The sequence below is a fragment of the Actinia tenebrosa genome, unplaced genomic scaffold, assembly GCF_029948245.1.
Source record: "Actinia tenebrosa isolate PJP-AT-01 unplaced genomic scaffold, QUT_ActTen_1.0 PGA_scaffold3__52_contigs__length_22856419, whole genome shotgun sequence".
Classification (NCBI taxonomy): Eukaryota; Metazoa; Cnidaria; class Anthozoa; order Actiniaria; family Actiniidae; genus Actinia; species Actinia tenebrosa.
In genome coordinates, this window is record NW_028292580.1 from 14,295,471 (window position 1) to 14,319,383 (window position 23,913).

Consider the following 23,913-nt stretch of genomic DNA (forward strand, 5'->3'; position numbering starts at 1 on the left):
TGGGGTAGCCGTTTATTTTCCTTGTCATAAAAAGCAGAAATTGCACAATAGTGTCCAGAAGTCTTCACAGCACCACCCACTAGTCCTTTGAGGGCATATCATGATAGAGAGCCAAGTGCAGTAAATGTTCTTGTCAGCAAACTTTGCTAAGAAAGATAGTAAAGCACAGCTCTACTTTTCGCGGATCGATATTGCTTATATGACTGACAACGTCGAACTTTTACAGCAACCGACTAGGAATGAATATTTTTTCACTAAAAAGATTGCATCATTGTTGAAGATTTAAATCTAATAAAAAATGGATTGAAAAAAAGAAAGATCTTATGTGGATAAGATGAGATTCGAACCCACCAAAAGAAATTCAAAAAAAGATTCCACTGTGCCATACCCCCGAGACATCCGCAGAGCTGAGGCGGCGTATGGACTTCGGACCTGACGGCGATTAAATCCTTCTGCCCTTGGGTGTACGAATTACGCAAGAAAATGTTCTAGCCAAAGCATCAGGGGAGAGACCAGCCGGCCCCCAGACCATATCGGCTAATCCCTTGCATCTCTGCCACGCACGGAATCGGTTGAAAATATAATGTTAAAAAGTCTAGTCTATTCGGTGCCCTGTTTTCACGGCTATTGTTATGCTGATTCACCTGGAACCGTAGTCCAGTGGATAAAGCTCGTGTGAGGAGGGTTAACACTTGGATGGGTGACCTAAACCAATCTACTTACGCTTTTTCTCCTTTTTTTCCGCCTTTTTCTTTTTTTTTTTTTTTTTTTTTTTTTTTTTTTTGGATTTTTAAAATAATAGAATAGTGAGTGGTAAAACTTGTAATTTCTATTTTTGAGTAATCTATTCATGTCTACCCAAATCCGTCAAATTGATTATTTTTGCCACAGGCAACCCAGTGACTAGAAACATCTAGTAGCTCATAGAATGTGTATTGTGTACGTGTCTATTGTGAGCTGTCACATAATTTTTTCCAATAATAACCCTTACTTTGTTTGCACGCGCGCGAGCTTTCGTGTCCGCAGCGCGCGCAAGATGCATACGTTAAACTTCCCAAAGTTTGAAATTTTTGTACCAAGCTAAATGGATAAACAATGCTGGCTGCCAGCTCAACAAAATACAAAGTACGAGAAGCATAGTTTCAATATTCTGCGCTTTGCTAATCGAGTCGAACAATTTTCACAAACCTTCGAAAATCTTGGTGGGGCAATGGGAGCGCTGTTCAGCTCGTTTATACGAAAAAGACAGCAGCGTAAAGCGAGTAGGAAGTAAGTTTTTAAAATCGAACATTCATCGTTCAATAATTTAGAAAATTTTGCGTAATGAAGGTAGTGCCGGTGTCTTGAAGTTTTATTTCTTTGAGCTACTGTGCTACGAATCAACATGTGGTGCCAGAACCCTTGTGCCTCTGGCGAGACCAGTTGCATGTGAAGGATTGCGTTTTGCACAGTGAAAGACAACAACAAAATATTGCAACGCAGGCAAGCTGAGCCTGCATGCATGTTGCAAAAAATTATACACATTATACACATGCACACTGCTATAAAATCGTTTTAAGTACCTATGAAGATGTCTCGCACGGAAGGGCCTAGATGTTTGCTATCCCAAACGTTACACTTCAAATTCACCGACCGCGCAACTTAAACTTATTTGTTAAACAAGAACGGAGCCTTTAAAACCTCTCTACTTTGCTAATACTGGGAAAACTGGGAAAACTATGTTGCACTAAATTTACAATGAATTCTTGTGCGTGGAGCTAGTGCCTTACTTCATTTTGCAAGGCTGTGACTAATTCACGTTAATGCAAGGTATGAATACAAATCAGAGTGACGCGACTTTTGCTGTATACGAGCTAAAGTAAGGAAAATTCTTTTTGTATCATGGATGATATGTCCTGCAACTTTTAACGTAAAATAAACGTTGCGCTACCAGTTGCAGAGCAACTGATTTTAGCGTTAATTTTAGCGGATTTTAGCGTTAATTTTCATTATAAGAGCAAAAGTTGCCTAATATACCACTCCGCGCACTTTGTAAAGAGAAGATACGAGTTCCAGAATTTGGCACAGCAGAAAGAAATCTTTTGCTGCATGAAAAAGTATCGATTGATTCAGAAGGTTCGACTACTTATTGTTGAAAAGTTCCGTTTTTTTCTCATTTCTTTTTAAGTTTGATAAAGGAGAATTTGAAGCAGTTACGAGAGTATGGCTTAGCACTTGATAGAGAGCTTGAGTTCGCAAATGGGTAAGTAATAAGCAATGAAGTACGTGGCGGGGCCTCAGGAACGGCTTCGAGTCGATCGAGTTCCGAAAATTAGAGAAAATGTTATTAGACTGAAAAAAGCTGACAGCACCGTGACCGTGACGGTAGGGTGTCGGTGCGCTTTTATTGGCTTAGAGGTGTAATGTGATTGGTATAAAGGATGTTGTAATGTGTCCATACCTTTACAGCTTAGGCGGCATGCAGCCCCACTTTAACTCAAAGTTAAAGTAGAGCTGCACGTAGGCTAGATCTTTTCTATTCAAGACAGGCACACGGTGCTTTCGCAAACCAAATGAAATTTTCCCTGCAATTTTCTTTCTTTCCTGTTGCTTACTCTACAAGTTGTAGTGAATTTTCCTTTTTAAGGCATATCCAAGAGCTACTTAACCAAGATTTCCCTGGTTCTTCAATATCGCTGAGTTCCCTATCAGACCATCTTGACAGCCTCTCCCTCTGTTCTATGCAAGATGTTCTTGAAGGTGGTGTAAGAATGGCGTGCTCGTCAAAAGACAAAGAAAACAATAGTGCTGTTGGTGAATACTTAATCTTGGCCGAGGAGAGATGTCAGGTTCTGGATGAAAATATAAGGTACTCAGTATTGACAATAAAATATTCATATTCTCTTGGTATTGATGTATTTATGAAACTATGGTTGGGAATTTGCGTTAAATATTGCGTGACCGTGTCGTGTGCGTGAAGACTGCGTTATACTTTCGCACACAAAAATATGAAATTATATTACTGTATGACCATCATTTCACAAAACTGTATTCAGAAATAAAAAGAATCGAAACCACAATGCATTAATTCGTCGAAGCTTGACATTATTCAAATTTTATTTAAATCTTAATATTTTATCGATACTCCAAAACAACCTCAGGGCTTGGGCGGATCAAAGCCAGGGTACGGCTAAACTCACGTGCACAGATCGAAATAGAATGTAATTTGTTACGTCGAAACGAAGTTCACTTCTCTCGACCCAAAGCCTCAATAAATGAAATACATTCAAAATCAAAATAAGGCTTTTGACATTTATTTTCAAACTTTTTTTTTTTTTTTTGGTTTTTTACAGACTCCTCGATGACCGTAGAGAAGAGATCAACCGAAACATCCAAGAAAGCTGCGCAAGACTAAAACACATTCATACGAAAGCAGAATCTTTTCGCTTTCGTCACTTCGTATCAAAGCACCCCATTGATTCCTGGAGCGTAGTGTCAACGCCCTTTTAAGTCTAAGGTGTAACTCAACATGATGTAGGAATTTTCGTGTTTCTTTTGTTTTGTAATTGCTCTTCCATGAGTCGGACACATCATTTTTTCATACTCCTTAAATACGGGATCGAAATTGTATTCCAGTGCATTGTGGGCTGTTTTAGGGGACAAGATAGACGCCATCTTGGAATGTCGCCGAAAACAGTCCCACAATGCACTGCAATACCAACTCGACCCAGTAATTCCATCAATTCCGAATGGCTAATCAGTACTTGCGAGAAAATTTTATTTCAACATTTCTACAAAATTTTCAGTTCTGAAGCGTTTATTACCACTGAAAAATGGTATTCATTTGAACTTATGTCACTGGGGTCAGCCAAATGTACATTCATTTTGATGCATATTGCTTTCAATACTCTTACACAAACATATCTCATCATGTCAGAGTAATATTCCCTCCATACTGTTAATGTTAAAACAATCACGGATAATTTAACGCTAAGACTCTGTCAAAACTTTCCATCAACGAGCACTGTGCCGTAACACTAGGGCCGCCGGTATTCAAGTGTTCTGTTTTATCCAGCTGTGACATAGCGCGCTTCGATTGGCTCAGTGGAAGCGGAATCGTTAGAGCAAAGCCGAGCCTAGTACGTCACTTTCGGGATGCTGTGAATATTAACGGTACTAAACGAGATACCCAGTAAGCTGTTAAAAATTCTGCGTCACAACTAGGCACGCCCTGGGACTGACATTCCTAACATTTCAGTTTTTTGACGACAGAATTACTTGTGCTATAAATATACCAAGGATAACTTCCTTGTTTCGATTGTGCTTTGTCACGGTTCTGCGCGTGAACTGAGATCTTCCTTGCGGATGGAATGGATAGAAGCTCGTAACTCATCATAAGGTCGAAAGTAGTTTGTTTACGGATGCCTTGTGACAGTCAAAGGCAGCCGTACAAAGGGATGGACCATTAAATAATTGAGGGGGGAGGGGGTCAGGAATTTATGTTAATTTATGATATGATATCTACCATGCACGCAATTCTTTTTGTGTGTTCGCTCGATATCTCTTAGTCTTTTCTGGAAGGAGATGTTGCGCGATATTTTCTTTTTTTTTTTTTTTTTTGTAAGTGAAGTGCTTCCACGATATTTTTTAGAATTCACGCCACCCCCCTTAATCATCTAATTCTCCATATCTTACATTGAGAAAGACAACAACAAAAAAATGAAATTATGAAACCCTTAACTCGGTGCGCCTCATAGGCGCCCTACTGCGATATGGAACATCAATAGCATCAAATCTAGCCTCCTCGGCAGACGCGCACCATAAATGAGGCCTGAAAAGATAAGCCTAGTCGATCGAACTTTTCCCTCTATTCAATGTTCGACGTTAAGGGGGTAAAGCCATTTGTTTCACATGCCACTAGGATTCGTATTTAGTAATAGATATTTCAAAAAGCTTTATATTTTTTGCTCATTGTATCCCGATTGAACCGATTATGCACATTGATAACGGCAAATGAATTGCAGACATAATATAATTGAACGTCAAATATTGACGTTATTCCTCAATCTTTTAGTCAATAGTTCGACCCACAACGTGGCATTTGAACACGTTTCATGGCTAAATAATTTCTCAAAAAGGCCACGCAGACGAGTATTGAATAATTTAATATCTCAAAAATATTTTATCAAAGTCACGTAATGCAATCTATTGACTTAAATGATCAAAAATAGTTTTGGATTACTATTATTATTATTACTACTACTACTATTATTATTATTATTATTATTATTATTATTATTATTATTATTATTATTTTACTAAAAAACCGGGCCTAATATAAAAATGTTTTAAAATATAAATGCTGTCTTTGATCTTTAGATTTTTACATCCAAAAAAGTTTTCGATAGATTTTTCATTAAAATGGAAAATATATCCAGAAATAATAATGAAATATTAAATTATGGAGATTAAAAAGCAACGAAAATAAGATAATTTAAGTTCTATATTTTATCTATTTATGCAAGCATTCAAGTTCAAGCTTCTATTTTCTTTTTTGTACAAAGTTCAATCAAAAATATTTTACCACAAAATTTTTTAAATACTTTTTGAAATACTATCGGCCTCTTGATGATATCATAATGAAAATTAGGTGATGTCACCTTAGCTATATTTGAAGATGTCGAAATAACGGCTAACGTGACATGAGTCATATACTCCCTCACGATCGGCTAATGACCCCACATAAAGAATTTTCTAGGAAAATAAGTTTAATTTTTCGGTCTTAAGATTCGCGTATTGTTCTCGAAAATGATTTTCGTACATCTTTGCATCGATTTTAATCATTATAACAAGCTATAGATCTTAAATGAATGTATAGAAGGAGTACAAAAGTTGTTACGAGTGCAAATACATTTGATTTAGAAAATGCGTTTCCAAGGGGACCCCTCCCCTTGTAAACAATGAGCCTGGGCCCGAACGAAGCATGCGCAGTAGGGTTTGTTTAATAGTTAGCAATTATGTTAATTTCCTCAAACATTCCAAGCGTAAGTTTAAAATTACGTGTCTTTAGCCGTCCTTATTACTCATTTTCCAGCCAATGCAGCATTACAAACCTTGCAGTGAGAGCCGCTAAGCAAGTGACATGATAACGATGGCTCACGTTCAAGGGAAAAAAGGATCTTTGCCGAGAAAAGGCAAGCACTGGTCGCAACGCGTCCGAGAAGCGGTCGTCGTAAGAAGTTCTGATGGGAGCTTTAATTTGAAGATAGACGGTGGCGCCGAGAACGGCGAATTTATTGTTATCGGCGGAATAAAAGAAGACAAAGTTAAATACAAGAAAGGAAAACTCTTATGCGATGATATTGTGCTGGAGATTAATAATCAGCCTGTTGCAGGATATACAAGACCCGATGTGTCGACGCTGATCAACAAAAATGGAGGGGACGCGGTATCGATGAGAACCGTAAAACCAGGTACGATTCTTTGTTTATACGCAGACGCTGGACGCATTTACTGTCCGATCTCTCTCAAAATAAAATATTTCATATTTTAAAGTGTAAATTGATTGGCTGTGAAGTTTTTAATGTTATAGATAGTTCATAAAGTGTTGAAAAAATTCTAAAGAAGTTGTACTCAGGGGTGTGTGCGTTATTGTAGAGCAAAGCTTCCACACTTCACTGGTTTAAATCTTCCATTTTGATCGACGGCTTGTGTTGTGTATTGACTTAGTTATCAATTATTGTAGACGCCAAATCTTCGGTACATAACTCGATGGCTTTTTCATTAAAGCTTTAATTTAGAGTTTTGCGAATTTAATTGATCAGACGCTCGTGAAGCTAACTGAACTTGTCTTAAACTTTGTTATTTATTTTGTTATAGGACATGGAATCACCCGAGATCTTCGCGAATATTTGGCAGCACGATTCGAGAAGAACACCATTGATAATGATCTACAGCAAACTATACGAGAAAATCTTTACAGAAGAACAGTTCCTTGTGAGTATATTTTCTCTACTAAAAGGCAACAGCGCCTTTGATTTATGATTGATGAAAAACTATGCGCTGAAAACCTTATGTAATATGGCTTAGAAAACCTGGTTCTCCTTTGTTTTGAACTCTAATTTTCTCCACTGAATTGCGCAAAATAGTTATAGATGCAAGCAAAGCCTAAAAAAGATAATAGCTTAGCTATTTGGGTAGTTTCCTGTGTGGTTTTGAACTTGTTCTTCGTCGGACTCCGTTAGTTAAACGTTCTGATATTTGACACTTGTAGATCGAGTCAGCTTTCTCTCGTTTGCATTTATTCGAAAATGATTAGCTAGATTGCATACTTCGTATATTGTGATCACCTCGATGTAACTATCGCTAATAAAGTCGTTTTGTTTCGCTAAACCTCTTAAAAAGCTCGCAAAAACCTCCATTGTCCAACTTCGGTAAACTTTACGGGTGGAATAATTGTTTCAATATATTTTTTTCAAGGGTTGTTTCAGGGGCTTTAAAGTCTGGAATTTAAAGAGCTCTTACAGTCAGGATTCGAAAGCTTTACGCTCTCTCCTTTAGAGAGGAAAATTTTGTTATTTTAGGATTCATTTGGTTAAGCTCTATCTCTTTTTAGTATCTGATTGGAATGTTGCACCGCATTCCTTCCCCTCACGCAATCTGACGCTTTTTCTGCATGGTTAACTGCATAGAACGTAAGCACTGATAAAAAAGTACCCTGATCCTGTAGATGCCGTCCAATTGCTGTTCTTTTACTCCTTCTTATCTGTTTGCCAGACAACTTAAGACAAAAATGCATTCCAATTTATTAGGTCTAACATTGATGCTTGAAGAAGTCTATAAGATGTAATGAAAGTTGATACCATTTAATTTATAGGAAGATATTTAATATAAGCTACATATATCGAATTGATATGACTATTTTAAGTTCAAGTTTCAGACTGTTTTTGATCACTTTACATGATTTCTTTAAGATTCGTGTTGTTTAGTCTGCTCTTTGTCATGTTTTGCATTTTGCATTTTGCATTTCTTTGAATATAAACATGATTAACATTCATATTTTCAATAAGAGTTTTTCACATAAACACATAGTACATTTAAAAATTTGCTTCTGTATGGTTGCCCTATAGTGATTTGCTGTTGTTGCGATTTTGTACAAAATTTGGAAACTGCATTAATGAAATGAAATTTAAAGTACCTTATTAATCATGGATCATTATCATTATTAAGTAAATAGTTGCTCTTTTCATTAGGTATTGACTATTATTGATGTCTTTATCCACAGTTTGTAAAAAAATTAGATTTTCCAACATTCATTCTTGGTAGGGCTTAAAGTTATGAAGTTCCAGCATAAATCTATTTAGCTGAGTTGATTGTTCAATCAAAATTAAGCTTCAGTGTAATCCACTTTTTCAGGAGCTCGAGGGTTTTCCGGGTTCTCCGGTTTTCCTCCCTCCGCAAAAATCAACCCCTAAATTCCAATTCGATCACGGAATGAAGGCCACAGATTTGTTAGCCACTGGCTATTAAGTGCTTCCCTCGTGGAAAAAGGATGGTGGTTTTTGCACAAGTTGTCTCATGTTATATTGTCTAGCCATCCATGTTGATCTGTTGTTTTGGTTCTTGAGGTTTTAACAAAAAAGAAATTGATAGTGATTGTGCTTGTGTTTGTAACTGTTTAAAGGTACTACACGAGGGCCTCGTAATGGTGAAATTCCCGACGTAGACTATGTATTTCTATCGATGGATGAGTTTCTACAGTTGGAGAGAAGTGGTGCGCTATTAGAAAGTGGCATCTATGATGGGAATCATTATGGGACTCCCAAACCACCCAAATTACCAGTGGGTACCTTGACTCGTAAACATCCGCAACAACAGTCTGTGACTAGGATGTCAAGAAGTCATGAAGTTCTACCAGACTACAATGACAGATCAGCTGATTTTCCTGGACCACTGCCACCAAACTGGGAAATCGCATATACAGAATCAAATGAAAAATACTTTATCAAGTGAGTATCTGTTTGTTGGGTATCAAGGGTGGAGTTGCACACAGCAGTGCACTTGTCGCTCACTTCTGGTCTCTTAAGTTACGTTCCTGCTTTTGGAATAATGTTGGATGGAAGTTTGTTTGGTCTCTCTCTTGATATGAAGGATTTTGTGGTCTCAGGTATCCCTTTCTCTACAAAACTAACCTCACATTATAACTTCCAACTTGATTTGTGTGGTACCATGTCATGGCTAATGGTAGATGAGCTAAGAGGTTAATGTTTCAAGTTTGTCAGGACTGTTAGTATATTCTGCCTTTCAATAGAGCAGAGGCTGCCCACCAGAGTTCACCCCAAAACACCAACTTCCACTTTCTTCATATGTGCCTAATTTGTTACATCATTCCTTTATAGTCATGAAACTGGTACTACTCAATGGTTGGACCCAAGGCTTGCCAACTCTAGGAAAAACCGAGGAGAAGATTACAGTGAAGATGGTAATGTATAAACTCTATTGTATTATTGCTACAAAATTTTGTTAAACCAAATAAACTCTTTGTGGTGAAGCGTAATCTTCTGGGTGAGCGTAGTCTTGTGAAGGACTGTTGTTGGTGGTGACTGACATTTCGACAACCTGAGCAGAAGTCATCTTCAGAGTTTAGTGAGAAAACAAAAGATTGTCAATGGTATTTATGCCTCTGGTATAAATTCAACACCTGGGTTCAAACCATTTACTCAAATAAACTATGTAAATCAATATTAAATAATGTTAATAATAATCATTTTTGATTTTCAGAACTTCCTTATGGTTGGGAAAGGATTGACGATCCAAAGTATGGAACATACTATATAGAGTACGTATAGATAATTTACAAATTTTCATTTTTAAGAATGTTTACATTATTGATATACTGCATCCAAAATACAATGTGTTTGTCAAAGATGATAGGATTGAGTATCTACGACAAGAAGGAAAATCTTCTCAAAAAGCAGATTTGAATAGCACTGATGAAGCAATAAGAAACAATTAATAGACATTGCATTATTTAGTTCTATACATTTAGTGCAAAATTAAATTAGGCTTTTTCACAGAGAAGAGATTGCACTTCAGCTACTATACATGTAGTATTGCAAGAGCTTTCAGCCTTGTTGAAAAAACATGTTTGTCGAAATTAAAAATAAATAAACAAGATCAAGCTAAAAAGGAAAGGATAAAAGCTTTTCAAGATCCCTTGTATATGTGCATGTTTTAAAAATATGTCTTAATTACTGATGTTTTTAGTCATGAATCAAGGAAGACACAGTTTGAAAATCCTATGACTTCTGCACGTCGTCATCACGATGCCAATCAGAATTCTTACTATGATGAAGATCGCCCAGCTCCATATCGTGGACCACCAAGTTTCACTTCTGCTACTGCACACGCCAAGGCACAAGAAGCTGAAGCCATGTCAAGGTGAGATTTATTGTTGGTCGCTAGCTAGCTTAGGGAGGTTTCAGTAAAAAGAAGGCATGATGCATGAAAGCTTAAAAGATATACCAGATAGAAAAACTTGGAACATATAACAAGTTTATCAAATATCAATGTTCTCATTATACTGTAATCTTTCTATACTTAACTTTATACAGAGACTTTTTTTTTTTTGATAATTATTTTTTATTACAGGACAATTTACAACAAATACAAAAAAACAGTTACAATATAAATAGATATAAATAGCAAGAACTTTATACAGAGACTGACTGAGTGTGATTTCTCACTGGCTAGCAAGTCAAGACACTTATAGGTTCATTAGATTTGATAACATGAAAACAGGTTTAATTATCTTATTCATTGTTTTAAAACTTTTCATGGCTCCTATTGATAACAGTTATGTTATGTAACTGAAAGGGCTACCCTGTATAAATAAAGGTTCATTCATTCAACTTCAACTTGTATAAGATTATACATATATTATGATTACCCAACCGGAATAATAGACCGCATTCATAAACAACTTGAAGTCAGTCTGAATTCACAATTTTTGCTTTCATTCAAATGAAAACATTTTCAAAAATCTACATTTCTCTGATGACAATATATAGGTCGAAGACCTAGAATATCAGAGCTCACCCAGTATTGGTAATAGTAATATCGGAACTAATATCAATATGTTCCACTATCAATCTGATTGCATAAGTTTAATTATACATCAAGTTATACATAAATGATTACCCAACCGGAATTAGATGGTATAAACAACTTGAAATCTGAATTCACAATATATATTTGCTTTCATTCAAAATAATGAAAAAAATTTCAAGCATCTACATTTCTCTTGTGATACATCAAAGACCTGATATATTTTTTAAAATCTAAATATTTTTTAAAATCTAAATAAAATTATAGCTGAAGAAACAGCTTTGGTATTAATAATAAAAATATTTCACTATAGATCTGATTTTATAATTAAATTTTATATTTATGAATTCAAAGCAGACACAGCTGGCCAGCTGCTATCATTGTTTATGTTACCTAAATCTCTTAGGTTGTTTTGAAGAAACATTTAAAAAATAATAATCTATTTGATGAAGTTTGAAAAAAAATCACTTTTTTCTTTCTTTATTATGTGTTTCGTCAATAAACGAAATATTACAAGCTACGGTTTCAGAACTTTATTCTCTTCTTACATACATGAAGCTAGAAGCTAGTTGCGAGTTGGATATGCGAGTTGTTCGAAATCTAAAAAAAGCGAAGCAAAAATAAAGCATCACTCATATCTAGAAAAATATGTTCAAAGTTGAAGCGATCTGACTTACGCGGTAGCTTGCTCTGAAACTCGACGAACTGAATTTAAATTAGCGTCATTTACTTATATACTAATGCAGCTTAATCCGATAATTATAGTGTAGAGCTATAGCCACTTGAATTAAAAGTACCAATGTTCTCTGGAGCCTTGGCTTGTTACATGAGGCTCTTGGTGAGACAATGATTTTCGGAATAGGTGTATATCTAGCTCCAGGACTCTAACATCAGCCCCTTGTTGGTTTATTGTTCTAATATCCTAAATCTCTTGCTTCAGGTGGCCCCACATAGGCCTCGATCACAGCCAACCCCCAGCGTACTCTCCCAACCACATGGACCACAAAAAGCAAACATACAACATTGGTGGAAGACAGCTGGAAGGTGAATTGATAAGAACTACCCTCCTCAAGGGGTCCAGGGGTTTTGGTTTCACGATAATAGGAGGTGACGAACCAGGTGAACTTCTACAGATCAAGAGCATCGTAACTGATGGTGCTGCTGCTAAGGATGGAAAGCTTAGGACTGGAGATGCACTTGTAAGGTTGAACGGCCAGCCAGTTGTCTCAAAAACTCACCAGGAAGTAGTCAGTATATTCCAGGCAATGCCAATGAATGAAGGTGTAGAGCTTGAAATGATCCGTGGATATCCTCTTCCCTTTGATCCTGATGATCCTAACATTGAGACTATTGGATCATACACTGTCATGAGGTCACCTGGCAGCAGAGCTGATTCTCCAAGTTACAATCAAGGTGGGCTTCTACAGCCTGGAACAAAATTGGGTTTCCATAAGTCTGCATCAGACCAGAGCTTGACATCAAGCAATGCCTCTGGAGGGGGGAGACATTACCGTTCAGGTAAATCGAAAATATCTGTAAATTTTTGTGCATTAATGTAATTGTAATATTGTGGTCCAAAAATGCTGGATCCCAAATTGTTTTCCAGCCAAAACTTAGCAATCTAAGTCTAATTCAAAACTATCATAATTTGGTGCAAAATTGATGCTGGTGAATCTATTTCAATGAGAAAATTCCATTTACAAGTGTAAATCCGTTTCCAGTGCATTAAATCACCAAATTAAAAGCTGACATGCATTTTTGATTATTCTGCTGAGACAATTTGTTGGTAGGAAGCAATGATATCAGAAATTTCATTCAATCTATTTTACTTCCCTTAAACCAGGTGGAATAGGAACATTCCCACGAACTTCTACTTCTTCAACAATGTCAAGGAATGCTCCAGAGATACATTACGTCCGTGTCGTCAAGGGTCCCATGGGTTTTGGCTTCACTATTGCCGACAGTCCATATGGACAGAAAGTAAAACAGATCCTGGATGCCCCGAGATGTGCCGAGCTCCAAGAGGGTGATATTCTTCTTGAAATCAACAACAAACAGATCCGTAATTACAATCACAAGGAGGCTGTAGACATGTTACAACACTGCCCCAAAGGGCAAGAAGCTCTGATGGTCATTCAGAGAGGAGGTATTAAAAAATTATTGTGACTTATTAATATATACTTGAAAACTTTGTGTTTTCTGACAGTGTCATGGAAACACTTTGATTGACATCCACCAAAATCCTATTTTGTCACAATGGCAAATAGACCCCTTCACAGTTCCCTGCGCCATCTTGAAAGGTAGCCATGCCTTTGCACCGAAGCGAGACAAACGGTGAGCTTGCAATGATAGAGACCTTTTTTTTAACACCTTGGACAATTATTCACATGTCTCTATCATTGCAAGTTCACTGTCGACTCACTTTGATGCAAAGGCACGGCTCCCTTTCAATGAGGAGCAGGGAACTTTGAAGGTGACTATTGTATGATTCAGTGCTTGCCATTGAGAAGTACTATAGAATTTGTTGAAGTTTCAAGAGAAGTTGATAGAATTCATATTAAATATAACAAGTACTAATACCTAGATTATTGTTTTTAGGTATTCCAACCCCTTTGAAGAACAGTCCACTCGCTGGCAGAAGACAAGAGGTATGTACTTTATTAACAGTATGAGCAGTAACTCAATTTTTAATGAGTTCAGATTTTTTTTATAAACGTTTCTTAAATATTTTTAATATTTTGCCAAACCAAGGGGGAATGTTTTTTTTTGTCTTCATGCATTAAATAAACAGTATTTTGAGCTAGAAATTTAGTGATTTGTTAAACTAAGAAGTCAAGAACATTTGAAGGTTCTCGTTGCTTAAAATGGACTATTTTATATCAGAGATCTCGTCCAAAGTCCACACCACCAATGGGATACATGGATAATGACCAGAGACGTCCTTCGCAGTTTTCTGACAGAGCTGGCAGCTGGGGCAACCTTGCTACCTCAGGAGAGAGTACCAGGAATCAAGAGACTGGTTATGGCTACAGGGATAGTCAGAGTTATCCTTCCTTGAAAAGAGGGATGGGCGTAAGGAGGTATGTTAATGCTGTTTTCAAGGGTATAAGGAGAGATAAGGGTGGGGGGGGGGGGTGGTCAATCTGGGACCAAGGAGGGGTGCGATGGGGGGATGGGGGTTGGTCTTCCTTCCCCCTTGCACATCCAAGTGCAAAACAGTTGTATGGCAGTGTTTTAGCTTCCAACCACACTATGTCCAAAATACTCAGGCCTTCTATTATCTACTTCTTGACCTGGTTTAAGCCGTGGTTTTGTTGACAGGCATCGTTATTTTAAACCTTGAGAAAAGTAAACTTCACTAAAAAAACTATAAATTGAAAAAGCTTGGGAAACTATAGGTTTAAATGTATAATTATCTTGTTCAGGTCTCAAGAACATCTGAACGGGCCGAGTGACGAGTATGAGGTGTTTACAACCAACATCAGGAAAGGTACCATGGGTTTTGGGTTCCGAGTCGTTGGCGGGAAAGAAGAAAATACACAGGTAGGAATTCTGCCAATCAAATGCTACCTTCTTGCATAGCATTTGCCTTCTTCTTATCACCTGTTGGATCTGATATTAACCAATCATTACTTGTGTTCTTACTAAGTTTCTATTGGTAATCCAACTGACTTAGACCAATTAATACTCGTGTTCTTTCTAGGTTTCTGTCGGTACTGTGGTACCTGGTAGTCCAGCTGATATGGATGGTCGACTTCAAGTTAGGGATGAAATCATCCGTGTCAATGATCAGAATGTGATTGGCTATAGCCACCATGAAGTGATCGCCTTGATACATGAGTCAGCCAATACTGGCAGAGTGTCTCTTGGGATCAAAAGGCCCCGAACATTATCCGGAAGTAAGTATTTCAGAAGTTGTACCCATTTGAGATGTTGTAGTCGTCACTATATCACGCTTATCCCACGCACTTGAGCAAGTTCGGTCTGACGGTGAAATATTCACATACCCTGAAATCTTTACATCCCGTACCGTGACCGTGTCGAATGGGTGTTCGATCATTTTGGTTGGATAAGCCTTGATCTGGTTGGTTGGCACTTTGTTTGGTTCAAAAGGTGTCGTCCATTTCGTACCGTGACAGTGACGTGTCATTTCGTAGTCACGCAAAATTTATTTTCTTTTTCCGCGGTTTCCGCGCACCACATTCACTATCAGTCATTATGGCTTTGCCAGGTCATGGTTAAAGCTACTGCACGGGTCACATATAAGAACAAGTTTACTAAACTGACGTGGCTAGGAAATCCACACTGGCGTGACAAGGAAAAACGTATAGGCGTGACTCTCAATAAGCCTTTTCATAGTTTAAGAATCGATTCCACTGCGCATGCGATTTTATCCCGAATTTCTCACCTTCTTTTGTTTAATTAAGAACAAAAGAAGGTTTAGACAAAAGAAGGTGAGAAATTCGGGATAAAATCGCATGCGCAGTGGAATCGATTCTTAAACTATGAAAAGGCTTATTTACTTCAATTCGGATTCAATTAGAAACGCAATGCTTAAATATGAAAACCACGAAAGTCACGCTTACCTTTTAACTTGTTTCTCCCGTCCTCATCGAGGTAGTCACTCGAGATTCAAACACTAATCTTAACGGTTTGTTTTCCAGGGTCCACTCCAGTACGTCGTTCTTTTGGTTCTAGCCAAGTTCGCGTCAGCTCACGTTCAGCCGGTGATTTGACCGAGTTTGGAAACAGGAATGGAAGGGGTTTTCAACCTCCTCCTCGTACCAGCTATGGCAAAGATAGAAGACGAAGCGAGTCAGACAAGAACGAACCAGATATTCCTGTCGGATACCGAGACGTCACTCTGACACGAGGACAAAAAGAAGGCTTTGGTTTTGTTATTCTTTCTTCTGTGCGAGAAAGTGGTTCGACTATTGGTGAGTGTCGTCCCCTTATATATTTGAGACATCCATCGTTGCCCTTATTGACTTCGCAGGCCTTTTTTATTTCGAAACGACGAATAATTCACCCATAATGTTACTCTCAAATAATGTACATCTAGACCTGAAGGCTCTCGGTGCTGACCAGGAGAAACGCAGGCTCTGGGGACAAGATTGCTGAAGCCGACACTAGTGAAACCTACTGCGCACATTCGCCAAACCACGAAAAGCCTCGGTTACTGGTCGGGAACGTCTCGCCGGAGAAAGCGATGAGGATAGATTTTCTCAAAACACACTCATTATAAGAGCCAACATAAAATGTCGGCGGGATTATCTGATTAGATCAAGAAGAATAAATGATAAATAAATGAGCCGCAATTATTTGTCACTTTTTATGTATTCCCGAATCTTTTTCTCATATACATTGTCTTGATATCTTCCTTATCGTTTTTCAGGGCGCATAATCCAAGGAAGTCCCGCTGACCGTTGTCGCCAGTTGGCTGTGGGCGACAGGCTCGTTGCTGTGAATGGTACTAGTATTGTTGGCATGCATCACAGTGAAATTGTCGATACCATCAAACAATCTGGGACCTCGGTTACTCTTACCATTGCACAGAAGCCTCTAGGTGCGTATCTTTCTTCCTTATGTTACCTAGGTCTAAGGTAGAGAAGCAATTCTCTTTGTATTTACTTTGGGCATTTACTTTGGCCTCGCGGCTGCGCAATGAGATGTTTTCAAAGAATGTATTGCGCATGCTCGGAAATTAAGTCACCGCTGCTTCTAGCATTTTGCGCATGTTCGAACATTCACCGCCTATCGAGCACCCCGGCGAATCATCACAACTTTGAAAAGACACAAAAACTAATAATCTCTATCAAAAGTTCCTTATCGGAAATATATTATGCGTAAATATTCGGCGTTAAAAATGATTAGAAATAAAATGTACAGCTCTAGCGCAAGCTAAACTACTTTAGTAAAAATACGCAGGTGATTATAGAAAATCTTGCGCGCTGATTGGTCAAGAAACTCACACTATCACACGATAATCACCTCGAGCGAAAATCCAAAATGGCGGCCAGCCGCTTTGTTGCTGTTACCGGGAAAAAATGCCTTTTATCTTCTTTTTTTCTCTTTTTGAAAGAATCACCTGTGTATTTATGCTAAAACAATTATTTGCCTCAGGCTCAGTGATTATTGGGGGATATTTACCTCGCCGCTCGAAGACTCGCGTCTCGGTAAATATTCCCCGATAATCACTTCGCCTTCGGCGAATAATTGTTAAATAGTTACTTTACTCGTCTTTCATTTCCAGCAAATCTCCAGACATGCGCAGTACGTTATTTATCTTATGAATTTTACCCCTCATGTCTAAATGGTTCCTGTCCGACATTTAGGTGATTAATTAATTTTTTATTCTCGTTTGCAGAAAATGGAGAAGCAAAACTACCCTACAAAGTGAGTATTGAGTTATCTTTTGAATTTGTATTTGTGTCAAAATTTGTGAGTAAAAGATAAAGCATTTATGTTGTATATTTTTTCAGGTCAAGTATTCTAACATTTCCTTTTCCATTCTTTCAGAGCGCACCTAATGTTAACCGAATCGGTGATGGCTATGTTTCTGATCATGAAGATTACAGACGAAACAGCCAGGTAAGGTTGCCTTTAAGTTGTAGCACTGAGAGCCCAATTTACATTAAAAGTGAAAAGCAGGAATAAAAACTTGGAAAAATGGACTTTTACTATAATTTTTTTTTAACTGAAGGTCAAGATATTGTCCACTATGACACAAATGAGCGAAAAAATCAATGAAAAATGCACTAGAACATTTTGTGCCGGCGCGCCTTTGTTTTCCTATGTAATTCCCCCATGGTATCCTTTGTCGTCGATATGCATAAATTATTATAAACACATGATTTACATAGGAAAGTTAAAACTTCATGCGTCAGTATATATAATCCCGTTCAGGAAATCTTGAAGATTTATATTCTATTGTGATTGTTTTCCGCAGAGGAGCTTCGATAGGCAGAGAGAAGAAGAAGAAGCTTTGGAAAGAGAGCGCGAGAGACGCGAACGTGAAGAAAGGAGGCTGCAAGAGGAAAGGAGGAGAGAAGATGAAAGGAGAGAGGCAGAAAGAAGAGAAGCAGAGAGAAGAGAAGAGGAGCTGAGACGCGAAGAAGAAAGGAGAAAAGATGAAGAAAGAAGATGGCGCGAGGAACGAGCGGAGGACAGACGTTGGGATGAAGAGCGAAGGCGACAAGCTGATAAGAGAAGATTTGAGGAAGAAAGGAGACAGCCAGGAAGGATGGGATTTGATGATAGGATGGAAGTCACGAGGAGAAGGGAGGACGAAACAAGAAGAGAAGAAGAAAGGAGACGAGAAGAAGAAAGAAGGCGAGAGGATGAAAGAAGGCAAGAGGATGAAAGAAGGCGAGAGGATGAAAGAAGGCGAGAGGATGAAAGAAGGCGAGAGGATGAAAGAAGGCGAGAGGATGAAAGGAGAAGGGAAGAGGATAGAAAACGAGAAGAAGAAAGGTTAGAAGAAGAAAGGAAACGAGAACAAGAAAGGATAGACGAACGAAGACGCGAGGAAGAATTCAGAAGACAAGAAGCTCTTCGTAAGCGCGAAGAGGAAGAAAGACTTCAGGAAGAGCTGAGGCGAAGGAACGAAAAGATCCAAATGCAAGAAGACGAAGCTCGAAGACAAGAAGAACGTAAACGAGAAGAAGAAGAACGAAGACGACGAGAAGAGGAACAAGCCAGACAACCTAAGAAGGCACCTCCTCCTGTACTCCCAAAGCCTTCCAAGGCTAAAATACAACAGGCGAGAGAAGAACGCCATAGCGTGCGTTATGGCACAATGCCCGCGCGCCCTGCACCACAGGACACCCGATACAGGAGACATTCCGGCGGTGATTTCAAACCTGAACCACCTTCACGCGCCTTCAACTCGCGGGGAAAGAGCGAGAGTGACCTCTCGCGAGCATTTCGAGGGTTTGACGATAATGATGTCTTTGAAGTTGAACTTCACAGGAAATCTCAAGGATATGGATTCAGCATTCGAGGAGGCCGTGAGCTGAATATGCCCATATATGTTCTCAAGATTGCCGAAGGAGGGATAGCTGACCTTGATGGCCGTATTAATGTAAGAATCACAAAACTAAAACCTTGGGGGGGGGGGGGGAAAGTAAACATCGGTTTTATCAAACCCGGTGAAAATCATTGGGTTGATCGAAGTCAGGGCACGCCGCTCAGATCGGATTGAAATTTAGCGCGTTTGCTTCGACTTGCGTGTTCAACCCTGTGCAAAAAGCAAATTGGCTGAATTTATATTTGAGTAGAATTTCTTTTTGTTACGTTTATTACCTTCCCTTGAAAAAAATAATATGGCTACTATTCACTCTCAACCTGGAGTATCAATAAGTAATTGATAAAAAATATTTTACACTCTAACATGAGAATTCTTCGAGCAACCTCCATGAGTTTTTTTTGTTTTTGTTTTTTTTTTAATGCGTAGACAATCGCACAGAAACAGCCCAAGCTTTATATCTCCCCACAAGATAATAAATATACTTCATGTCTTATAATGTCTGTTGTTGTAGGTTGGTGATGAGATCCTGGAAATCAATGGACGTAGCACCAAAGATCTTCTGCACACGGATGCTATTGGAATGATCAGAGGAGGCGGCAGAGTCAGACTCACCCTCAGGAGGAGCCTCAGAAACCCTCCAGTCTTCGGTACGAAAAGAATTGATAATTAGCTTTCACTTGACTGTATGCCGGAAAGGAAGAAATGTTTGAATTTTCATGCTTCATCTCGCCTTGTTTTTCACCTCCTTGTCCTTCGCCCCTACCTCCTTCCCATCCTCCCTTTGCCCTCCTTATCCCCCTTCTTCTACTCTTTCCCCTCTCTTTTCCTTCTCCTTCATCCCTCTACTTCCCTTCCCTTCTTCCCTACTCCCTTATCTTTTATCCTTGTTCTTGTACTCACTTTACCTTTCTTCCTGCCAAGGCCCTTCCCTACCTTTGCACACGGCATTCTTGTAAAACAGTAACTTTATTCTTATTTTGATATTTGACGGATAATTTTCCGTGTATGAATAAAGTTATCTATCTATCTATCCTTACCAACACTAACCTTATTATCTTCTAGTATTTTCATTCATTATTTTCTTTAATATTCTAGACGATTATCTTCCAAATGGAGGTCCTAACAGAAGCCTATCTCGCAGCCATCAGCAAGGACGTCCCAGCTCCGGCTCCTATGAGCACAGCCGTCCACTATCGTTTTACTAGAAACAAACCAACAAAACCTTTGCACCAATCACGGCACGTCTCCAGCAAGAAACGTACTATGCACTAAACTCGTGCCCGTCACAGAAAGTCTTCACGTCACATCAAACACAAACCACGTCGGGATGTTTGATGCGTATCGCTCTTCAAGGACTAAGGAAGCTTGGCAAGTACGAAGAAGCGATGAAGGAATGCCAAATGAAGTATTTTAAAAATATTTTTATCAAGATGAAACCGCGAGGTGTTCTTGGTAAAAGTAACTGTGACAAAATTGCACACTTCCGGTGGAATGGATACCGACCATGTATGGTAATCAACCCCTAACAAATAATCAAACCCTATCAAAAACAACCAATCAGAGCACCGTATACAATTGGCAAGGAATTAATGTAAATTGACAAATGGTTTGCTTACGTCATAAACAATATATGCTATTGGCTGGAAATCACGTTCTATATCCCATCACGTGATAAGCAGCTTTAAAAATCTAAAGAAACGCAGCGTGGAAGAAAAAAATTCTAAGAAAACCAAACTAGTTTTAATTACTATATAATATACTATATACTCCTGATATTTTATCCTTTTTAAGGAAAAAAACATGTCTACATCTATGTTAAATTTTGAAGACGATTTTAGCCATTTACGAATCTTTGTAGTCCATTTTCTAAATACATAATGTAAATATTTCACAAAAGGCTTGTCGGATTCTCTAACTCGTACTTTTACAAAGCTAAACATATTTTTCTGCGAATTCTTACGATCTTTTACAAAGTAAAAGCCATTTGTAGTAGACTTTATATTTCTAATCGTTCTAGTTTTATCGCTAGTCTAGTTTTCAAATCAAACGGAGCATCCAATGATAATATCTATTAATCTAATTTTAATCATATATAGTTCAGTAGTATATTCGTTACCATCACTTAAGATGAATTTCGTATCATAGAGCAAATCATTAAATTTTTAAACTAAATTAGGACATAATTTCATTTCTTAAGCATTTAGTCATTTTACTTCTAGATTATATCATAGTGTTAAATAAAAGCTTAGACTTCGTTTTGTCTTGGTGTTTTAAATGAGTGTTTAAAAAGCAAAATCCAGCGAAGCATGCCTCCTGATCTTCTACTAAGGTATTTAATAAGCGCAACGGTGTTTCGAGATAAGTCGACAAATTGCATCTTGTGCAGTGCGCGGTTAGCGAATCTTTTGAGAAAATTAAGTTAAAGTTAAGGTAGAGCTATTCTCTAGTAGTGGACCTTGTTTTGCAAAAAAAAAAGATGTTGGCAAGAAATTGCATATCATCTTACCACCTCTAACTGTTTAACTTGCATTGCTGTGGCGCACTGAATCTTAGCTCACAGTTTCGACAGTGCATCAAGAACTTTAATTTTTAGACTTAAAGATTATAACTACTCTGCTATTTACAGTGCGCACAGAGTGAATACCATATATCCTTGAAAATAACAAAGTTGTACAAATTAGTGCAAAGTTTTGTAGGTCAACAGTCTGCTGAGGTCTACTGGACTTACTAATTTCTTTGTGTAGTTTTTTTACAAAGATTTCAAGGATATATGCTATGCACTCTATAATATTTACCATGCACTAATTTGCCCTTTTGATTGGCTTGAACATCCCGTTCGGATTCCTGGAAACGAACCGCAATTCAAGTGTCTAGAATTACCCAAGCAATCCTAACGGTTTTGGACCTCCATTTACCTCTTTCAAGCTTGTGAATAAGTCTAAGGTCATCTGGCAAAAATCTTGGCAAACACTTGAAGGAGCTCAAAGTTCTAAATGTTTTCAGTCAATATTTTCGTCCTGCGATCAAATAACGTTAGCTAACCTCAGCTGTGTTAAAATGGAAGGGCACTCTCTTGATCAAACATTCTAAGTATCAACACCCAAAGTTCTAAGAGTTTCAGTCAATATTTTCGTTCGGCGATCAAATAACGTTCACTGACCTAACCTCTTTTAAAATGGAAGGGCACTCTCTTGATCAAACATTCTAGGTATCACCACCCAAAGTTCTAAGAGTTTCGGTCAATATTTTCATTTGGCGAATAAAACCATTACTAACCTCATCTAATAATAAAAGGGCACTCTCTTGATCAAACATTTTAAGTATCAAACGCGCGCTGTCGAATTTCCGCTACTTTGCGTTTTCATTAGGAGTAAACCTCGTCGATTCTGTGCGTCGAGTAGGCGCACGGTTGTGGTTTTCAATCTGTGCGCTTTTCCTTTTACTGCAACAGAAAATAAATCTGAGGATTTTTGCGAAAGCCTTTCTGTATTCATCATTCCTTAAGCAGTAGAGCGCTGGATTCACAGCCGATGAACTCAAGGCGATAGTCCTTGCCCAGTCGTAGAGAACTCCGTAATTTTTCTTGGGAGCCGTGACGCGTAAATAGAATATAGGTATCCATGCTACAGTGAATACCGCGATGATCATCGCTATGGTGACGGCGAGCCTTCTCTCTAAAGCTTGCGAAGCCTGCGACGGACCTTCCCTGTATGCAGCAAGGTTGCATCTTTCTCGTCCTTGTTTCTTAATCTGGATGAAAATGAGCAAATAACAAACTGCCAGGAGAATGTAACTGCTACCAAATAAGCCAACTGTTACGTAGGACGTAATTTTCTTGCTCACATCGATTCTGATGTACGTATAGACTCCAGGAAGAACCCAGGAAGCCACTAACATAATGTAGAACTTGGTTGGAGTGATGATTGACTGGTAATTGAAAGGTTTGGTGATCGAAACACACCGATCAATACTGATAAAGCAAAGCGTGACCAGAGATACCGCACACGACACGTTACCTACGATACGAAAAGCAAGCTCCACTTGCGGGAAACAGAGACTTTTCGATCTTCCCCACAGCATCACGACTAACAATGGCTGATCAATAAGATTGATGGACAAATCAGCCACTGCAAGACTACAAATAAAGTAGTTGGAGATTCGTTGTAGACTGGGGGTTATCATCACTGAGACACATACTAAAATGTTCCCCCACGTGCCAAAAAATCCTACCACGATGTTGAGGACGAACATGGTGAACGCCATCTCGAGTGGTAATTCGCATCTTGACTGGTTCGTTGATAGCGTTGGTGGCGCCGAAGAACTTGAGTTGAAAATATTCTCAATCCTCATGTTTGACTCCATTCTTATAGCCGTATAATGAGTTAAACAGCTTGACTTAAGTGACTTGCGCAATACTTAGTACAGTCAATTTCTAAGATTCCAACCCAACTAAGAATCTTTTAGAAGAATCAGGGACGTTAAATCTTATATTCTCCAGTCGTTCAGAGCTTTGTATTCAATCAGTCACTCAAAAGGGTCAGTCAAACAGTACATCATTATATTCACTTGGACCAACTTCCGGTTCGAATAAACTAATGATGACGTCATAGCTATTTGGAAAGTGAAATCATTAGAATAATCTTTCGTTTCTGTGGTGATTGTGGTGATCATGCTCTCATGTCGCTCACTCATCATGAGTATCACTGCATGTTGTGGACATAGACTTTGAAAATGAATCAGTTTTGAGTTTCAAATGAACAAACCTTCAGACACGAGGAATCAGTAAGGTCATACTCTTG

The 23,913-nt window shown here is 38.4% G+C and overlaps 3 protein-coding genes across 3 annotated transcripts; 2 read left to right on the forward strand and 1 right to left on the reverse strand.

Annotated features, from left to right (window-relative positions):
* Positions 1–1,084: 1,084 nt before the first annotated feature.
* On the forward strand, positions 1,085–3,531 carry LOC116295285 (uncharacterized). The gene is made up of 4 exons (XM_031703067.2): positions 1,085–1,269; positions 2,168–2,242; positions 2,627–2,848; positions 3,333–3,531. The coding sequence occupies exons 1-4, from the start codon at positions 1,085–1,087 to the stop codon at positions 3,487–3,489; spliced, it is 639 nt and encodes a 212-aa protein (XP_031558927.1). The 3' UTR covers positions 3,490–3,531.
* Positions 3,532–6,001: 2,470 nt separating this feature from the next.
* On the forward strand, positions 6,002–21,368 carry LOC116295259 (membrane-associated guanylate kinase, WW and PDZ domain-containing protein 3). Its single transcript, XM_031703031.2, has 19 exons — positions 6,002–6,452; positions 6,859–6,975; positions 8,663–8,987; positions 9,378–9,460; positions 9,760–9,817; positions 10,246–10,419; positions 12,026–12,603; positions 12,929–13,231; positions 13,684–13,733; positions 13,969–14,165; positions 14,511–14,628; positions 14,789–14,984; positions 15,750–16,022; positions 16,481–16,651; positions 17,453–17,481; positions 17,605–17,676; positions 18,035–19,168; positions 19,626–19,761; positions 20,210–21,368. The coding sequence occupies exons 1-19, from the start codon at positions 6,122–6,124 to the stop codon at positions 20,317–20,319; spliced, it is 4,455 nt and encodes a 1,484-aa protein (XP_031558891.2). The 5' UTR covers positions 6,002–6,121; the 3' UTR covers positions 20,320–21,368.
* On the reverse strand, positions 21,354–23,699 carry LOC116295260 (beta-1 adrenergic receptor). The gene has a single exon (XM_031703032.2). It carries the CDS (start codon positions 23,474–23,476, stop codon positions 22,463–22,465), a length of 1,014 nt encoding a protein of 337 aa, XP_031558892.1. The 5' UTR covers positions 23,477–23,699; the 3' UTR covers positions 21,354–22,462.
* Between the last annotated feature and the right edge of the window lie 214 nt (positions 23,700–23,913).

What these genes read in the sequence shown, in the direction of transcription:
- LOC116295259 (XM_031703031.2), top strand. Translation starts at nt 6,122, where the DNA reads ATGATAACGATGGCTCACGTTCAAGGGAAAAAAGGATCTTTGCCGAGA. An exon ending in GGAAAGAAGAAAATACACAG is followed by an intron (nt 14,629 to 14,788) that starts GTAGGAATTCTG and finishes TGTTCTTTCTAG; the next exon opens with GTTTCTGTCGGTACTGTGGT. An exon ending in CAGAAACCCTCCAGTCTTCG is followed by an intron (nt 19,762 to 20,209) that starts GTACGAAAAGAA and finishes TTAATATTCTAG; the next exon opens with ACGATTATCTTCCAAATGGA.
- LOC116295260 (XM_031703032.2), bottom strand. Translation starts at nt 23,476, where the DNA reads ATGGAGTCAAACATGAGGATTGAGAATATTTTCAACTCAAGTTCTTCG.
- LOC116295285 (XM_031703067.2), top strand. Translation starts at nt 1,085, where the DNA reads ATGGATAAACAATGCTGGCTGCCAGCTCAACAAAATACAAAGTACGAG. An exon ending in CAGCGTAAAGCGAGTAGGAA is followed by an intron (nt 1,270 to 2,167) that starts GTAAGTTTTTAA and finishes TTTCTTTTTAAG; the next exon opens with TTTGATAAAGGAGAATTTGA. An exon ending in GAGCTTGAGTTCGCAAATGG is followed by an intron (nt 2,243 to 2,626) that starts GTAAGTAATAAG and finishes TTCCTTTTTAAG; the next exon opens with GCATATCCAAGAGCTACTTA.